This window comes from Lagenorhynchus albirostris, chromosome X (assembly GCF_949774975.1).
Source record: "Lagenorhynchus albirostris chromosome X, mLagAlb1.1, whole genome shotgun sequence".
Lineage (NCBI taxonomy): Eukaryota > Metazoa > Chordata > Mammalia > Artiodactyla > Delphinidae > Lagenorhynchus > Lagenorhynchus albirostris.
Window position 1 is genome coordinate 89,357,525 of NC_083116.1, and position 16,224 is coordinate 89,373,748.

At 50.4% G+C, this 16,224-nt stretch overlaps 1 protein-coding gene across 5 annotated transcripts; it reads left to right on the forward strand.

Moving 5' to 3' along the window:
- Positions 1-608: 608 nt before the first annotated feature.
- TFE3 (transcription factor binding to IGHM enhancer 3) lies at positions 609-15,886 on the forward strand. Of its 5 annotated transcripts, XM_060137118.1 has the most exons (11): positions 609-887; positions 3,170-3,283; positions 4,257-4,560; positions 5,223-5,468; positions 5,547-5,651; positions 7,854-7,971; positions 8,329-8,385; positions 8,563-8,638; positions 9,634-9,781; positions 10,085-10,109; positions 10,645-12,111. In XM_060137118.1, exons 1-11 carry the CDS (start codon positions 772-774, stop codon positions 10,707-10,709), a joined length of 1,374 nt encoding a protein of 457 aa, XP_059993101.1. In that variant the 5' UTR covers positions 609-771; the 3' UTR covers positions 10,710-12,111. The 5 variants fall into 5 exon arrangements, with proteins under 5 accessions (XP_059993101.1, XP_059993100.1, XP_059993098.1 ...); XM_060137117.1 differs by lacking the exons at positions 10,085-10,109; positions 10,645-12,111 and adding an exon at positions 13,498-15,886; XM_060137115.1 differs by lacking the exon at positions 10,085-10,109 and having other exon boundaries at positions 10,266-12,111.
- The last annotated feature ends 338 nt before the right edge of the window (positions 15,887-16,224 follow it).

Consider the following 16,224-nt stretch of genomic DNA (forward strand, 5'->3'; position numbering starts at 1 on the left):
GGTACCAAAAGGGTGGGGTTTCTGGCGCGCACCTTCCGGGAATGTAGCTGCCTAGGCCTCAAGGCTATGGCTTTGGCTGAGGAGGCACCGCTAGATCAAAGTTGGAGCGCGGTTTAGAGAGTGGATACTATGAATATTGGCCTATAGAGGGCGCGTTTCCGAAGCTAGAAGCGCGTCCTGGAGACCCTCCGCGCGCAGACAGGCCATCAGTACGCAGGCGCAGAGAACCCAAGGAGCGGCTTAATATCTTGCGGAGGGATAATTTGAGAAGAGGAGGCGTGGTTCAATCTAATTACCTCTCATTGATTTGCCTCTGTCTCTGAGGGCGTGGCCTCGGTGCCCCCTTCTCGGAATAAGGGCCTGCGGAATCTAGTTCTCTCTCGGCTTCGGAGGCGTAGCTTAGGGCGGGCCCTTGAGCCACCCCTCAACGATTGGCCGCCTCACCCAGAGGGCGTGGCCCAGCGAGCTGTCTATCCTCAGTGCGGTCACTTCCTGTGGAGTTTCCCCAGCCCAGGGAGGAGGGGGAAGAGGACGAGGGGGAGGAGGGCGGTCGTCCGGGGTTAGGTTGGGGGGGCGGTTTGGTCCGTTCTGGGCGGGGGATGACTCACAGCCCATCCCATCTCCCCGACGCCGCCCGCCCGCCCGCGCAGAGCTCGATCCATGGCTTAGCGGAGGAGGCGGTGGCGAGCGGGGGAGGGGGACTCTTATTTTGTTAGGGGGACCGGGCCGAGGCCCGACCGGCCTGGCAGGGCTCGCCCGGGGCCGGGCGTCATGTCTCATGCGGCCGAGCCAGCTCGGGACGGCGTAGAGGCCAGCGCGGAGGGCCCTCGAGCCGTGTTCGTGCTGTTGGAGGAGCGCAGGCCGGCCGACTCGGCCCAGCTGCTCAGGTGCGGGACCGCCTGGGACCGGTAGTGCTAACTGGGGTTCCCGGGGGCCTTATCTGGGGGCAGCGGGGGCCCAGGACTGTGATTGGAGGCCCCGGCCTAGTCTTGGAGGACGTCTGAGCGCCTGACTTGGGGGGGCACCTAAGGAATCTGGCGGTGGCTTGCTTGGACTGAGGCTTAAAGGAGTCGTGGAAGTGCAGTAAGGGAGGCCTAGTTCAGATTTGGCGGGGGCCCTTAACTCGGTCTCGAGGGGTTGATTCTGTTGTGTCCAAAAACTAGTCTAGGGTAGCTGAACTTCAGGGACTGAGACTCTGACTAGAGGCTGAATTTGGGGTCTTTGAGTCAGATATGAGGGGAATGAATTTGAGGGGGCACTCTGTAGGTGAGGCACTGATTTTTAAGGGACTTTTTCCCTCAGAGAAGACGTCCTGGGAGATAGAGGTGCTGTCTTGGGAGCTTGGTGACTCCCAGTGGCTGGTTGCTGGAGGCTGTGTTTGGGGATAAAATGACTCTGGAGGGATTTGGGGGTATCTCGGATATACTGCGTGGGACCAGCCTTGTGAGTGTGTGTGAGTGAACAAGAAAAGCAACATTCATCAAGACTTGATCAGAATAATCCCTTCGCCTGCCCACCCATCCAGCTGGGTAGTGGAAAAGCCCTCTTCCCACACCCCATAGGGGCTTGAATGGGAAACTAGTCAGACAGACAGGCAATGGAGATAGTGCTACCTCTTAGCCCAGAGAAGGCCTCAGACCTTATTTGGGAACCCAGAGGAGGGTCTTGTTCTTGTTGCCACCTGCCCTAGCCTCTCAGCCAGCTCTTTTCACCCCCTACACACACACAGACACAGAGGTTTTTTTTTTTTTTATCTATCTCACCTTCCCAGTCTGTCTCTCAGGCCCTGGAGGCAATCTTGAATCTGACCCTAGAGCTGGAATGAGCACCAATTGCACCATCCCTGCCTGGGTGGGTCCTCTCTGACCTCTTAGCCTCACTTCCATCAGTGGGCCTGGAAGCCCCAGCCTTCTCTGTCCATACCCTGCTCATTTCAGTGCCCACCTCTTCCAACTTCTGTGCAATGGAAGTGTGAGCATGGGAGGGGGCTTCGCCTACTTTCTGCCTGGGATTGTGCTGAGCTCAGCGGCTTCCCAGCTTCCTCTTCCCGACTTCCTGGGGTGGTTTTAGGGCCCCGTCTGTGAGTGAGGAAAGGGAGGAAGACAGATTCTTGGGGAGGGGCAAGTCAACGGCAATCTCAGGATTATAAATCTTTGACTAAGTTCAAGGATGCATATCTATCTGCCTGCATGTTAATGTCCCCTACACACTAGGGTCTTGCAGCCAGCATGGAGGGTTGAGCAAGAGCCTTTCAATATATGAATTTACCATCTCCTGATGCCTTTATAGCAACCTAGATCATCACAGTAGTGGCGATAGTTGAAAGGGACTGGTGTACATGGCTTCTTAGTTTGTGTGTCAGTGGGTGTTGGTATTGGAGGTGTGTTTGTGTTTTGATCTGTCGAAAAAACTGGAGAGTGCTGGGCAAACTCCTCTGACCAAGAAAAGAATGTTCCTATAAAGCAGATCATCCACCCAAATTCTCCCTCTTGTCAATCCAGATTGTTGGACTGAGGGGAGCCTTTGTTATTTCCATCTTGTTTTTGGATGCGTGTTCACATCCCACAAACTCTGGCTGGGGCAGGGTTGGTGGCCGGGAGCTCTTTTGGGAAGTAGTGGATCCTTCAGTAAAGTGAATCAGCTACCCCAGTTCTCTTTGTGATGCATTCAGTTTGTGTTACAATGGACTGTTCTGCCGAGGGAAGCCCCTACCGTGCAGTATGCCTGTGGACCTATGTGGTCTCACATTCAGCAGCCAGGAAAACAATGGGGGGTGTGGGGGCTGGGAGAACTCTGAATGCAAAGTCAGGAATCCCACAAAGTGAATTGTCATTCCTCAACTCTTCGTTTCTATTCTCCTGAAACCCAGGTTGTACACCCAGGTGATTGTTAGATCGAGGATCTGGGGTTCAAGCTTATTATTTTTAATCTTAAGGAACTATGGGTAACACGGAGCAAAAGAGAGTGGAGAGGGGAGAAGACATGGGAATTCATGGTGGTGGTTTCAGCAAAGTGGCTGAATGTGAGGGATACACTCTATTCTCTCTCCTGGTGTATGCTTCTCTTCTCTTCTTTTCTCTTCTGTCTCTGTCTCTGTCTCTGTCTCTCTCAGGGGAATGACGTCTCCATACAATCACTGACCATCACCCTGCCTTCCCCCCACCCTCAGCCTGAACTCTTTGCTTCCGGAATCCGGGATTGTTGCTGACATCGAATTAGAAAACGTCCTTGATCCTGACAGCTTCTACGAGCTCAAAAGCCAGCCCCTATCGCTACGCTCAAGGTATGTCTCTTCTCTCTGACTCCCTTCCCAATTCCTCAGGCCCCTCCATCCCCTCTTGATGGGCAGAGGCCCTCAGTGCCAGCCCAACCCATTCTCTCACCAGCCTGAATTTTTCAGATAGTAAAATTAAGAGCCAGAAAGAGCATGTGGAAAGCAGGAGGCCAAGCTAGGATTCTAGTATCTCAGACAAAATCTCCCCTGCTTCCTCCCCCACCTGCACATCCATTCATAGATAAAAATTGCAGCGTGCCTGGAGTTCCCAGACACAGGGCGTGGCCTGCTCAAGCCCAGCCCCCAAGTAGGCGGAGCCGTTCCCATAACCCCTGGTCACCCCCCACCAACTCAACAAATTCACCCACTCCCAGCCCTTGAAGAACCCCTGCTGGTCTCTTCTTTCCCCCAAGCTTGAAAGTCTAAATGTGCTGAGTCATGGGCCTGGGCTCTAAGAGAGGGGAGGGGACCTGGAAGAGGGGCAGGAAGGGAGGATTGTGAAATCTCTGAGATTTTCAAGACTGACTAGCTCCTGGGACCAGAGGCCCAGGCAGGGGAGGAAGAAGGGCCTGCGGTTGCCCATATAGCCTGATGCCCACCCCCAGGAGCTCAGGGAGCATCTCCAGCCCCAAATTGAGCTTAATGAGCCCTCTGTGTCTGTATCTACTCCCACAACCTCAATTCTGTTTCCTTCTGCTCTCCTGTAAATAGCTCGCAGAGCTGAACAATGGTATCTCCGCTTGATATATGAACAGGCCCAAATCCAGGCTTCACCATAAGGACTGCAGGCTAAAGTTCCCCCACCAGACTGTGACCCCTGAGGGTTGTGACCAGGTCTGGTTCCTTTATCTCCCCTCCACATTGTGGCTTCTGAAGGCAGAGAACAGGCCAGGTTCGAATGTCTGCTCCATCGCACTGTGACTCCTTAGGCTTGGGCCGAGACTTTTAGCTTACCTGTGGCCCCGTATTTCCCATTCCACAGCCTCCCAATATCACTGCAGGCCACACCAGCCACCCCAGCTACACTCTCTGCATCATCTTCTGCAGGGGGCTCCAGGACCCCTGCCATGTCGTCATCTTCTTCATCGCGGGTCTTGCTGCGGCAGCAGCTAATGCGGGCCCAGGCCCAGGAGCAGGAGAGGCGTGAGCGTCGGGAACAGGCTGCAGCCTCTCCCTTCCCTAGTCCTGCACCTGCCTCTCCTGCCATCTCTGTGGTCGGCGTCTCTGCTGGGGGCCACACATTGGGTCGTCCTCCCCCTGCTCAGGTGCCCAGGGAGGTGCTCAAGGTAAGGTGACATCCAGAGGCCCTGGGAGGGGCTCCTGGTGACTGAGGATTGGTCCTGGTGGCTTTGGGACGAGGTCCTAGGGGCTCTAAGGAAGGTCTCAGGTACTGTTAAAAGGGGCTGTGCTAGTATCCCATTGTGTTTAGGGTTTCCAAGGCGTTCTTGTGGAGTTGTGAGGGGTTCTTGGGGGCCATAGGATGTCTTGGTGGATCATGGAGGCTCATGAGTGCCCTGAGTGGGCCCTGGAGTCTGTGAAGTGGCTTTGTAGGAAGCACTTCACATATGGTTATGCATTAGGAATTCTTTGGTCATTGGAGTGTCTTGGGAAGCCATGTATAGTTCCCATGTCTGTTAGGTGGGGTCACCAGCTTTGCGGGGGGCCTCTTGGGGACTGTGACAGGGTGCTCCAGAAACTGTGAAGGATTCTGCCACCCATGGGTAGATCTTGAGGGCTGTGAAGGATCTCTGAGAAAGGGAGTTTGGGTCCTAGGGGAGACTTTAATCAGTATTTGGGGGTGGGAGAGGGTTCTCAGATTCTGGGCCTGGTTTGCCATCTTGAGCCTAGGAACAGATGACTTCTGTGGGGCAAGCTGGGGCTCAGAGTCACCCCTCTGAGCCCTGTTCTACCTTGTTCCCTCCCATCCTGTCTCCCCCACATTCCACAGGTACAGACCCATCTGGAGAACCCGACGCGCTACCACCTGCAGCAGGCGCGCCGGCAGCAGGTGAAGCAGTACCTGTCCACCACACTTGGGCCCAAGCTGGCGTCCCAGGCCCTCACCCCACCACCGGGGGCTGCTAGTGCCCAGCCACTTCCCGCCCCTGAGGCTGCCCATGCTACTGGCCCCACTGGCAGTGCTCCCAACAGCCCCATGGCACTGCTTACCATCGGGTCTAGCTCAGAGAAGGAGGTGAGTGGCTGCAGACGACCCTCCCATGCTCCCCCTGCCCCAGCTTCTTCTAAGGCTCTTCCATATTTCTTCTCCCAGATTGATGATGTCATCGATGAGATCATCAGCCTGGAGTCCAGTTACAACGATGAGATGCTCAGCTATCTGCCTGGAGGCACCACGGGGCTGCAGCTCCCCAGCACGGTGAGGCCCTGAGATGGGAGGTTGGTCTAAAAATTAGCGCATCCGTCTATCACTGAGGGATATCTTATATACACTCGGGCAGGCTAGCTGTGTACATAAGAGACTGTCACCTTGGATTGTACTGAGATAGAGATAGAGGCTGTATGTTGAGAATGGGGCACACCAGTGCCCTGGGGCCATGTTGCACTGCATGGAGAGGTGAACCTTGTAGATTTTGATATCTACACGGTGGGGACTTCATGGAGCTATTAGGGCATACCGAAGCACTGAAGCTTCACTGTGGGAGGGACCAAGAGGTGGGGCTCTTGTAGCATTTTGTTTGTTTGTTTGTTTTGAGTATAAGACAGGTTTTTTTTATTAAGTTTTCCTAAACTTGTCTCATGTTTACTGAATGTTTTTCTTTGTGTAAGAACGTAACCTGGAGCTTTAACAAACCAATTTGGACAATGCAACCTGGATAAATGCTTGTCTGCACACAAGTCATCGATTACCATTCTCTGGCCTGGCCTCCATGTAAATCCAATTGGTCTTAAAGCCTATCTAAACAGAGAGCAAGCAGACCACATCATCTTATTTCTAGTTTAAACTTTAAACCTCAAATTCACCCCTATCCCAAGACCCACACCCTCCCCCACACACAAAAGAAACTTTTTAGAAGAAATGGCCATTAAGAACTGAGTCAGTTGCATAAGAATTGGCTTAATCCTGCAGCCAGCACTCCAAAGTAGCTCTTGGCTTCACAGCAGGCCAGCTGGAACTCTTGAAGCAGGACAGGTAGAGAATGGATAGAGGATGCTCTAAGAACAGGGCCAAGTCCTGGTGCTGCGAGGCTTCCACACATGCTTACACTCCAACATAAATACACTTCCACCTTCCTCCCCTAAGTGATGTTTCTCTATAGCACTTTAGAGCTTGTAACTCTCTAAATTTTTTAGTGCAGAGATAGACAGAATCTTATTCTAAACATGCAAGGTATAATCTTATTTCTAACAACATAGGCCAAAATTAACAGAGAAGCTCTCTGTTATACAGATTATCTTGTAGCGTTTTGAATGTACCAGGACATTCAGGTCATGAAGACACACGCAGACCATGAAGTGATTGGAACATAATATGCCAAAGGTGTCCAGATTTGATGTGGTTGGACCTTGAAGTGACTAGAACATACCACATCTCTTAAAGTGAACTGTGCCGAGAGGCTGGGTCCTTGTAAAGACTTGGTAAAACTTTCTAGAGCAGGAGATGCACCAATGAATTTTAACATTCTGGTTCTGAACATTCCAAGAGTCTCATAACTCGTTTTGGGACATACCAAGTGCCTATAGCTTTACTTCTTTCCAACTTATCAAGAGGATAGAAGCACATGTAAAAATGGTACCAATTTATCAGAATTTTTCATTGATTTGGGCACAGCTAGAGATTGGATGGATCCAGCAGTCTAGTGGGGGTTTCAGGAGATGAAAACTCATCAAGAGGTGGGACTGATTACTTATGGATTAGTTCATTGCCGTAGGATGTATCCAGGAGAGTGGGAAAGAGAAAAAAAAAAAAAACAAGGCTGACATAAAAACAGTGCTTGTTGAGTAGTTGGACAAGAAATCCTGAGAGATCAGAATGTGCAAGAGGGTGCCAGATGAGAACTTCGGTGCATGGCAGCCGGAGACTATATGCAACGCAGTCACAGCAAAAGACTGGAGATTGGGCTGGAACTCTCCAAAAGGCCAGATTTTGGGTGGAATGTTGCCATGACAATTTCCCAAGGTCTGAGAAGACTGGGTTGGAGTGTTCCAAGAATGCTGAGTTGGAATGTAGCTCTAGGAGGGGCTGAAATGTTGCATTGGAGCTGACAAAGACCTGAGAAGGGTGGTTTTCTAGCACTTCTCAGAGCCAATGCCGGGGTTTGGGAGAGGGGCTTCAGAAGTCACTGGGGGATTCGAGGGGCTGTGGGGACACGATGAGCAGGCCAGGCAGGCTCTAGTCCCCCAGCAAAGCAGGGTAGGTCCCCTTGACCCTGTCTTCCCTGTTGAGTGGCTGTGTGAAATTCCCTTGAAGGAGAAGGAAGGGTTTCCATGCTGGGCCAGCCAGTCCTTGCATGAGGGAGCCCATCTTTGGGGTGTGTGGAGGGTCAGGAACCTGGTCGAAGAAGGGGCCGAGCCTGGGGTCTGTTTCCAACCATCATTTTTCCGCTCTCCCTGCCTGCAGCTGCCTGTGTCAGGGAATCTGCTTGATGTGTACAGTAGTCAGGGTGTGGCCACGCCAGCCATCACTGTCAGCAACTCCTGTCCAGCTGAGCTGCCGAATATCAAACGGGAGATCTCTGGTAAGGGCTAGGGTCTTGGCCCCGTGCAATTATCATATACCCCAGGGTGAGCCCCATATCTACCAGGTCTGGGGGTCAGACCTGATTCTAAGGGAAGAGGGTTTAAACAGACAGAAATGGGGGCTGTTTGCCATCTTTGTCCATATGGCCCGTGGTCCTGCTTTCACTCCACTCCCTCTCCTCTTGGGTTTAACAAGTGGCCTGTCACCGTGGCTTCTTTAAAAATTGTAAAAATGGTGGCACTCCCCTTGCCTGCGCCCACCAACGCCTACCCCAGTGGCTGCACATGCTGCCCACCATCGTCTGTCATCTTTCCCAGGCCCAGAGGCCCTGACCACCTCCTGCACTCTCTTCCAGAGACAGAGGCCAAGGCCCTTTTGAAGGAACGGCAGAAGAAAGACAATCACAACCTGAGTGAGTGAGAGCGCGTGCTCCTGCCCACGTGCTGTGCAGCCCAGCCTCACTCTGCGCCCGGCCTTCCTTGGGGGCCTCTCCCTGCAGCAGCCTCCCAATTCCCCAGTTTCTCCTCTTCGCTTCTCAGCCTATTGACGACTCTTTCCCACTTTCTCTTTCTCTCCCCCGCCTTCAAAGTTGAACGTCGCAGGCGATTCAACATTAACGACAGGATCAAGGAGTTGGGCACCCTCATCCCCAAGTCCAGTGACCCGTGAGTCTGGGCCAGGAGCCCCAGGCCGGTGGAAGGTGGGGTGGGGGCCCCACTCCCTGAAAGTCATTCCCGGGTGGGCCCGCCCTAAGTGGGAACCACCCAGGCAGTCCTGCTCCTTTGCCCCTTTCTCACCCAGCTTTCCTCACCCTGAGCAGGGTGGCAGCCCCTCACCGTGTTCCCATCTAAGATTTTAGGTGCATGACATTATGGTCCATGGTCCATGACATTATGGTCCACGTCATCTGCCCCCCTGTACGACATAGACAGTTTTCCGCTTATTTAGTACCTCCTTTATTTACTCAAAAAATGTATTGAGCTGCTTCTGCTTTGTGCCAGGTACCATGCTAGGCCCTGAGGATACCAGAGGGAACAAAATGCACAAAAATCCCTGACCTCATGGAACTGATGTTTTAGTGGGGGCAGACAGACAGCAAAGAAGATAAATATGTAAACTCCGGTGGTTATGATGAGTGTTGTGGAGAGGAATCAAGAACGGAGGGAAGATGGGATATTGGGGAGGGTCACAGTTTGGGGTGAGGAGGGTGGGGACAGGGCAGGCCTCAACTGATGAGGAAATACTTGAATAAAGAGCCTAAAGAGGTGAGGCAGGAACCATCTGGGTGTCTGAGAGAAGAGTGTTCAAGGTGGAGGGCAGAGCTGGGATGGAGGCCCTGAGGTGGGAATGATTTTCCATGTTCTAGGAGCATTGAGAAGCCAGTGTGGCTGCAGTGAGATGAATCAGATGGGCATGGGTAAGAGGAGCAGTATGGGATCAGGTCAGAGAGGGCTTTCTGGGTTCGGGGTGTGATGGGGCATCACTGGAAGGTTCCAGGCAGGTGGTTTTCATCCGAGCATTCTGTACCCTTGATGTCCCTCTGCCTCAAGTTGTAGGCATGTGGCGGGGTGCTCCATCTACCTGGTGCAATCGCCCCCTTCAGCTCCCGAGAGACTCCATGTGCAGCATTCCCTTCTTTCCTCCCCCTTGGGCCCCACAGGGAGATGCGCTGGAACAAGGGCACCATCCTGAAAGCCTCTGTGGATTACATCCGCAAGTTGCAGAAGGAGCAACAGCGCTCCAAAGACCTGGAGAGCCGGCAGCGATCCCTGGAGCAAGCCAACCGCAGCCTGCAGCTCCGAATTCAGGTCTGGAAGGAGAAGGCAGTGGCAGGGGTGAGGGGGGCTTCCTGGAGGCAGAGGCAGAGGGAGAACAGGCTAGGATTTCTCCTCCTGGCATATTTGGGGGATCCCCGGGCTTCCTGACTCACATGATGATGATGATGATAAGTAGTAATCATAACATTAGCAAGAATAATAATGAATATTGGTTAACGGACACAGTGTTTTATCTTGTGCCATGCACTATGACAAGAGCCTTATCTCCATTTACTAAGTTAATCCTCACAACAATCCTGTGAGACAGGGACCATTATTATACCCACTTTCTAGGTTGGGACTCTGAGGCTCAGAGACGGTAAGCAACTTGCCTGAAGTTACGCAACTAGTGAATGGCAGAGGCTGAATTCGAACCCAGGCAGCCTACCCTTTTAACTGTTATATCCTCTGCCTCTGAGGGACTCTGAACTCCATCTTATCCCACCCCCACCACCCACCCCGCTACGTTTTGCAGGAGCTAGAACTGCAGGCCCAGATCCATGGTCTGCCAGTGCCTCCCACCCCAGGGCTGCTCTCACTGGCCACAACTTCAGCCTCTGACAGTCTCAAGCCAGAGCAGCTGGATGTTGAAGAGGAGGGCAGGCCAGGCACAGCAACATTTCATGCAGCGGGGGGACCTGCCCAGAGTACTCCCCATCAGCAGCCCCCAGCGCCACCCTCAGATGCCCTTCTGGACCTGCACTTTCCCAGCGACCACCTGGGGGATCTGGGGGACCCCTTCCACCTGGGGCTGGAGGACATTCTGATGGAGGAGGAGGAGGGGGTGGTGGGGGGACTGTCAGGGGGCGCCCTGTCCCCACTGCGGGCTGCCTCCGATCCCCTGCTTTCTTCAGTATCCCCTGCAGTCTCCAAGGCCAGCAGTCGCCGCAGCAGCTTCAGCATGGAGGAGGAGTCCTGATCAGGCCTCACCCCTCCCCTGGGACTTCCCCACCCAGGAAAGGAGGACATGTCAGGATGAGGCCCCGCCTTTTCCCCCACCTTTTCATGAGATTGCCCTGCCCAGGTGTACTGGGGGAAGAGGAGACTGATGAGGCCCCACCCCTATAACCAGGCAAGGAGGAGGAGTCAGATGAGGCCCCACCCCTTCCCCCCAGGACAGGCCAATGCAGGTATTTCAGACATGGAGAAGGTAGGGGCATCAGGGCCTGTCTCTTGCAGAACGCAGCCTCACCCCTGCCCCGTGGGACCCGCCCTTGCCCAGGTGAGGGAAGGAGACAGGATGAGGTCAGCCCCTGGCCCCTAGGGACTGTCCTAGCCATGTTTCCTGGGATACAGAGTGTCAGGATACTGCTCCATTCCCTCTCTTGGAACCAACAGTCTAGTCTATCCTGGCAAGGAAGAGGAGTCAAAATGGAGGTCCCACCCTAGGGGTTTAAGCGCTGCCCCTTCCCCATGAACCCTGCCCTGCGCAGGCAAAGAACAGAAGTGAGGATGAGAGCCAACCCCTTTACCTGGGAACTCAGTCCTGGCCTTCTAGCAATGGAGGAGTCAGGCCCCGCCCTTTCCCTATAGGAACAGCCCGGCGCAGGTATTTCAGTGGAGGAGTCAGTAAGATCAGGCAACTTTGTGGAGATCACAGCCCTCGTCTCTTAGCAACATCCCATCCAATCATTCCACACTGCAGGGAGGAGTGGTACTTAAGCTCCCCCGCCTTAACCTGGGACCATTGTGACTTAACCTAGGAGGGCTCTAAGCCGACCTGGCCCTTGAAGAAGGGGGCAGATCTTGAAATCTTGTGGGTTGACATTCCAGACCTAGATCAGGAGTGAGTGAGAGTTAGACCCCCACACTTGGGCAGAGTTTTACCTCCTTCCTTGAAGGGTAGATTGGGGAGGTGATGGAGATAAGGGGGTACTGGGTCCATGTTCCCAGAACCAGCACCCCAGTACTCTTTTACAACATGTAGAGGAACAAGATAAAGGAAGGGGCCTTTCCAGGGAGTTCCCCAGCCCAGGAACAAGTAGAAGCCTGTCTCACCAAGGCAGAGGCTTAGGGGGAGGATTGCAAAAACATATATACACCCTCTTTATGGAATTTTTTTACTGACCCCCTACTCAGAAGCTAGGTCACCCCCAACCTCTGGCCTCCACCTAGTTCTCCATTTGGAGAAATCTTCCCCATTTCAGAGTTATCAAGAGACACTCCCTGCCCATCCCCATCCCTCCTACCCCATACACCCAAGGTTGTCAGCTTTGGATTGTTGGGGCCGAGCCCCGAGGAGGGTGTACTAAGGGGTCTGTAGGTTTGTGATTAAGATAATAAATGCTAGGCGTGTTTGATGCGCTTTTAACTTTGGCAAAGAGTCTCCTGTCCTTGCTTTTTGTCTGTGCAATGAGCATGGCTCATGAGGTTCTTGGAAGAAACAGATTTGAGTGGGATGGGTACAAGAAGTTAGATAGAGGGGCTGGAGAAAACAGTGTACAAACAAAAGCAATCAGTCCTTAACTATCTGCTAGGCAGCCTCCTAACTGTTTTACCCAATTTATTATTCTAAGGAATATTCATCAAGAAAGTACTGATTCTTACTCCTATTTCACGTTTGAAGAAACACGAATAGAACAGGGTTTAAGTAACTATCTGACGATATACAGCTGGTAAATGGATGAAGCGCTAAATGGTAAAGTTAGGTAAGTGAGGGCTCTGGTTTGAACAAAGTCATTGAGGACAGACGGGCCAATGAAGATTTTCGTGCAAGTTCACTTTTTTTTTTTTTTTTTTCGGTACGCGGGCCTCTCACTGTTGTGGCCTCTCCCGTTGCGGAGCACAGGCTCCAGACGCGCAGGCTCAACGGCCATGGCTCACGGGCCTAGCATGTGGGATCTTCCCGGACCGGGGCACGAACCCGTGTCCCCTGCATCCACAGGCGGACTCTCAACCACTGCGCCACCGGGGAAGCCCGCAAGTTCACTTTTGAAGCTGATAAGGAAGTATATGAGGATATCTCCTGGCAGACAGTAGAGGTATTCCAGATGGTGGAAATGGCAAAGACAAAAACCGTAAAGGTAGAGGAACAAGCAAACAACTCGGTTTTGGAACAGGTGTTGACATTTGTGGGGAATTTAAATGGAAGTGAACAGACATAAGTATCTTAGGCTGGGGAAAAAATATTCCTGGAATCTCTCAACCGAACTGACTCCCAGGACAGGTATCAGGCCTGATCCTGTGTCACCCCCATCAGGCTGTGACCACCACACTTGCTGCCTGCCCCTTTCTAGCCTAACATACTGTGAGCCCTAGGGCCTGGTTGCTGAACCTCTACCACCAGACTGGTGGCTCCCTGATAGCTTTATTTTTTTCTCCTCAAATTGGATATATTCTCTTTATTTTACAAAGATAACATGTAATACCCAGAAGTGTTTTTTTTTTAACTTTGTATTCTGAAATAATTTTAGATTTACAGAAGTGTGGCAAAGACAGTAGAGAGTTCTCATACCTGTTATCCAGCTCCCCCTAATGTTAACAGCTTGAATAACCATGGCACATTTATTAAGGCTAAGAAAATCACATCGGCACAGTACTAGGAACTCCAGACTTTATTTGGATTTCACTGGTGTTTCCATGAATGTCTTTTTTCTGTTCTAGGATCCAAATAAGGATACTCTGTTTGTTATCTCTTTCTGTGTAACGAATTACCACAATCTTAGTGGCTAAAAAATCATGCATTCATTATCTCCCAATTTTTGCAGGTCAGGCAGCCAGGCTGGCTTAGCTGGCTCCTCTACTCCAGTGGCTCTCAAGAAGGTACAATCAGGGGAGGTGTGGACAGGACTGAGGACTCATCTGAAAGCCAGACTGGGGAAGAATCTGCTCCATACTTGCACTCACATGCAACTGTTTGGGGCAGTTCTCAGTTCTCTGCAGCCTGTTAAACAGAGGGCCTCAGTTCCTTGCTGGCTGTCAGCTGGAGGTGCACTCAGTCATTACCATGTGTGCCTTTCCTTCCATGAGGCAGCTCACAGCATATGTACTTTGCTTCATCAAAGTCAGCAATAGAAGAGTCTGCTAGCAAAACAGAAGTTACTATCTCTTGTAATCTAATCATGGAAGTGACATACCCTGACCATTGAGGCATTCTGTTGGTTATAAGCAAGTTACTCACGGGAGAGGATTACACAAGATCATGAATAGCAGTAGGACCACTGGGGGGGACATCTTAGAAGCTCCCTACCACATTGGGTTGAGCTGTCATATCTTCTTGGTCTCCTCGGACAGTTTCTGTCTGCCCATTGAGAAGGCCTAGACATTGTGCTATTCCAGAAGCAACAAGCACATCTAGTACCTACATCTTGGTTTCTAAATGCCATTCTCCAATGAAGGGAACCAGGGCTCCTTGGAGAAATGGCTGACTTTAAGGCCAGGGGAGGGAAACACATGATGAGCCTGGAGCACTGTGTGGTACCAGAAAGTAAGGAAGAATCTAAACAAAAAAAGATGGGAGTGTGTCATAAAGATGCAGGAGCCAACCTGAAAGAACTCCCAATAACCAAATATGGAGCAATTTGAGCAACAAAAAAATGGTAGTGCTGTATTGTAGTCCAAAAACTAAATATCCATGATTCCATGCTTATATATATCAGTGATATAATTGGGTAAGTAAATAAATGCTGGAGATGGGACAACTCTTGCTTGCATTAGAATTCCAAATAATAAATATAGAAGGAATGAGATAAATAGAAAATTACCATTAGAATACCACAGTAATACTTACTGGGGAGTGGATCCACAGCTAAACGCTAAATGTTAAAATTAGTGGGCAGAAGAGATAAACCCACGCACATATGATCACCTTATTTTTGATAAACGGGGCAAGAATATACAACAGAGAAAAGACAGCCTCTTCAATAAGTGGTGCTGGGAAAAGTGGACAGCTCCATGTGAAAGAATGAAATTAGAACACTCTCTAACACCATACACAAAAATAAACTCAAAATGGATTAAAGACCTAAGTGTAAGGCCAGACACTATAAACCTTTTAGAGGAAAACATATGCAGAACACTCTATGACATACATCACAGCAAGATCCTTTTTGACCCACCTCCTAGAGAAATGGGAATAAAAACAAAAATAAACAAATGGGACCTAATGAAACTTTAAAGCTTTTGCACAGCAAAGGAAACCATAAACAAGACCAAAAGACAACCCTCAGAATGGGAGAAAATATTTGCAAATGAAGCAACTGACAAAGGATTAATCTCCAAAATTTACAAGTAGCTCATGCAGCTCAATATCCAAAAAACAACCCAATCCAAAAATGGGCAGAAGACCTAAATAGACATTTCTCCAAAGAAGATATACAGATGGCCAACAAACACATGAAAGGATGCTCAACATCACTAATCATTAGAGAAATGCAAATCAAAACTACAATGAGATATCATCTCATACTGGTCAGAATGGCCATCATCAAAAAATCTAGAAACAATAAATGCTGGAGGGGGTGTGGAGAAAAGGGAACCCTCTTGCACTGTTGGTGGGAGTATAAATTGATACAGCCACTATGGAGAACAGTATGGAGGTTCCTTAGAAAACTAAAAATAGAACTACAATACGACTCAGCAATCCCACTACTGGGCCTATACCCTGAGAAGACCATAATTCAAAAAGTCATGTACCACAATGTTCATTGCAGCTCTATTTACAATAGGCAGGGCATGGAGGCAACCTAAGTGTCCATCAACAGATGAATGGATAAAGAAGATGTGGCACATATATACAATGGAATATTACTCAGCCATAAAAATAAACGAAATTGAGTTATTTGTAGTGAGGTGGATGGACCTACAGTCTGTCATACAGAGTGAAATAAGTCAGAAAGAGAAAGACAAATACCGTATGCTAACACATATATAAGAAATTTAAGGAAAAAAATGTCATGAAGAACCTAGGGGTAAGACGGGAATAAAGACACAGACCTACTAGAGCATGGACTTGAGGATATGGGGAGGGGGAAGGGTAAGCTGTGACAAAGTGAGAGAGTGTCATGGACATGTATACACTACCAAATGTAAAACCGGTAGCTAGTGGGAAGCAGCCGCATAGCACAGGGAGATCAGCTCGGTGCTTTGTGACCACCTAGAGGGGTGGGATATGGAGGGTGGGAGGGAGACCAAGAGGGAGGAGATATGGGGCTATATGTATGTATGTATGTGTGTGTGTATATATATATATATATATATATATATATATATATATATATGATTCACTTTGCTGTAAAGCAGAAACTAACACACCATTGTAAAGCAATTATACTCCAATAAAAATGTTAAAATAAAAATAAAGTTAGTGAGCAAAACTTTAAGGTGAGCAAACAGTAAGCCTAGACTGTACTTTCTTTCTGCCTGGGTCAGTTTCAGGAGCCCCTTGGAGGGAAGTGGAGCCTAGGAAGAGAATAGCAATATAACTGAGCCGGGTG

Coding starts and splice junctions, on each gene's coding strand:
- TFE3 (XM_060137113.1), top strand. CDS start 772: ATGTCTCATGCGGCCGAGCCAGCTCGGGACGGCGTAGAGGCCAGCGCG. Junction 3,284..4,256: donor CCCCTATCGCTACGCTCAAG/GTATGTCTCTTC, acceptor CCCATTCCACAG/CCTCCCAATATCACTGCAGG. Junction 8,386..8,562: donor GAAAGACAATCACAACCTGA/GTGAGTGAGAGC, acceptor CCGCCTTCAAAG/TTGAACGTCGCAGGCGATTC.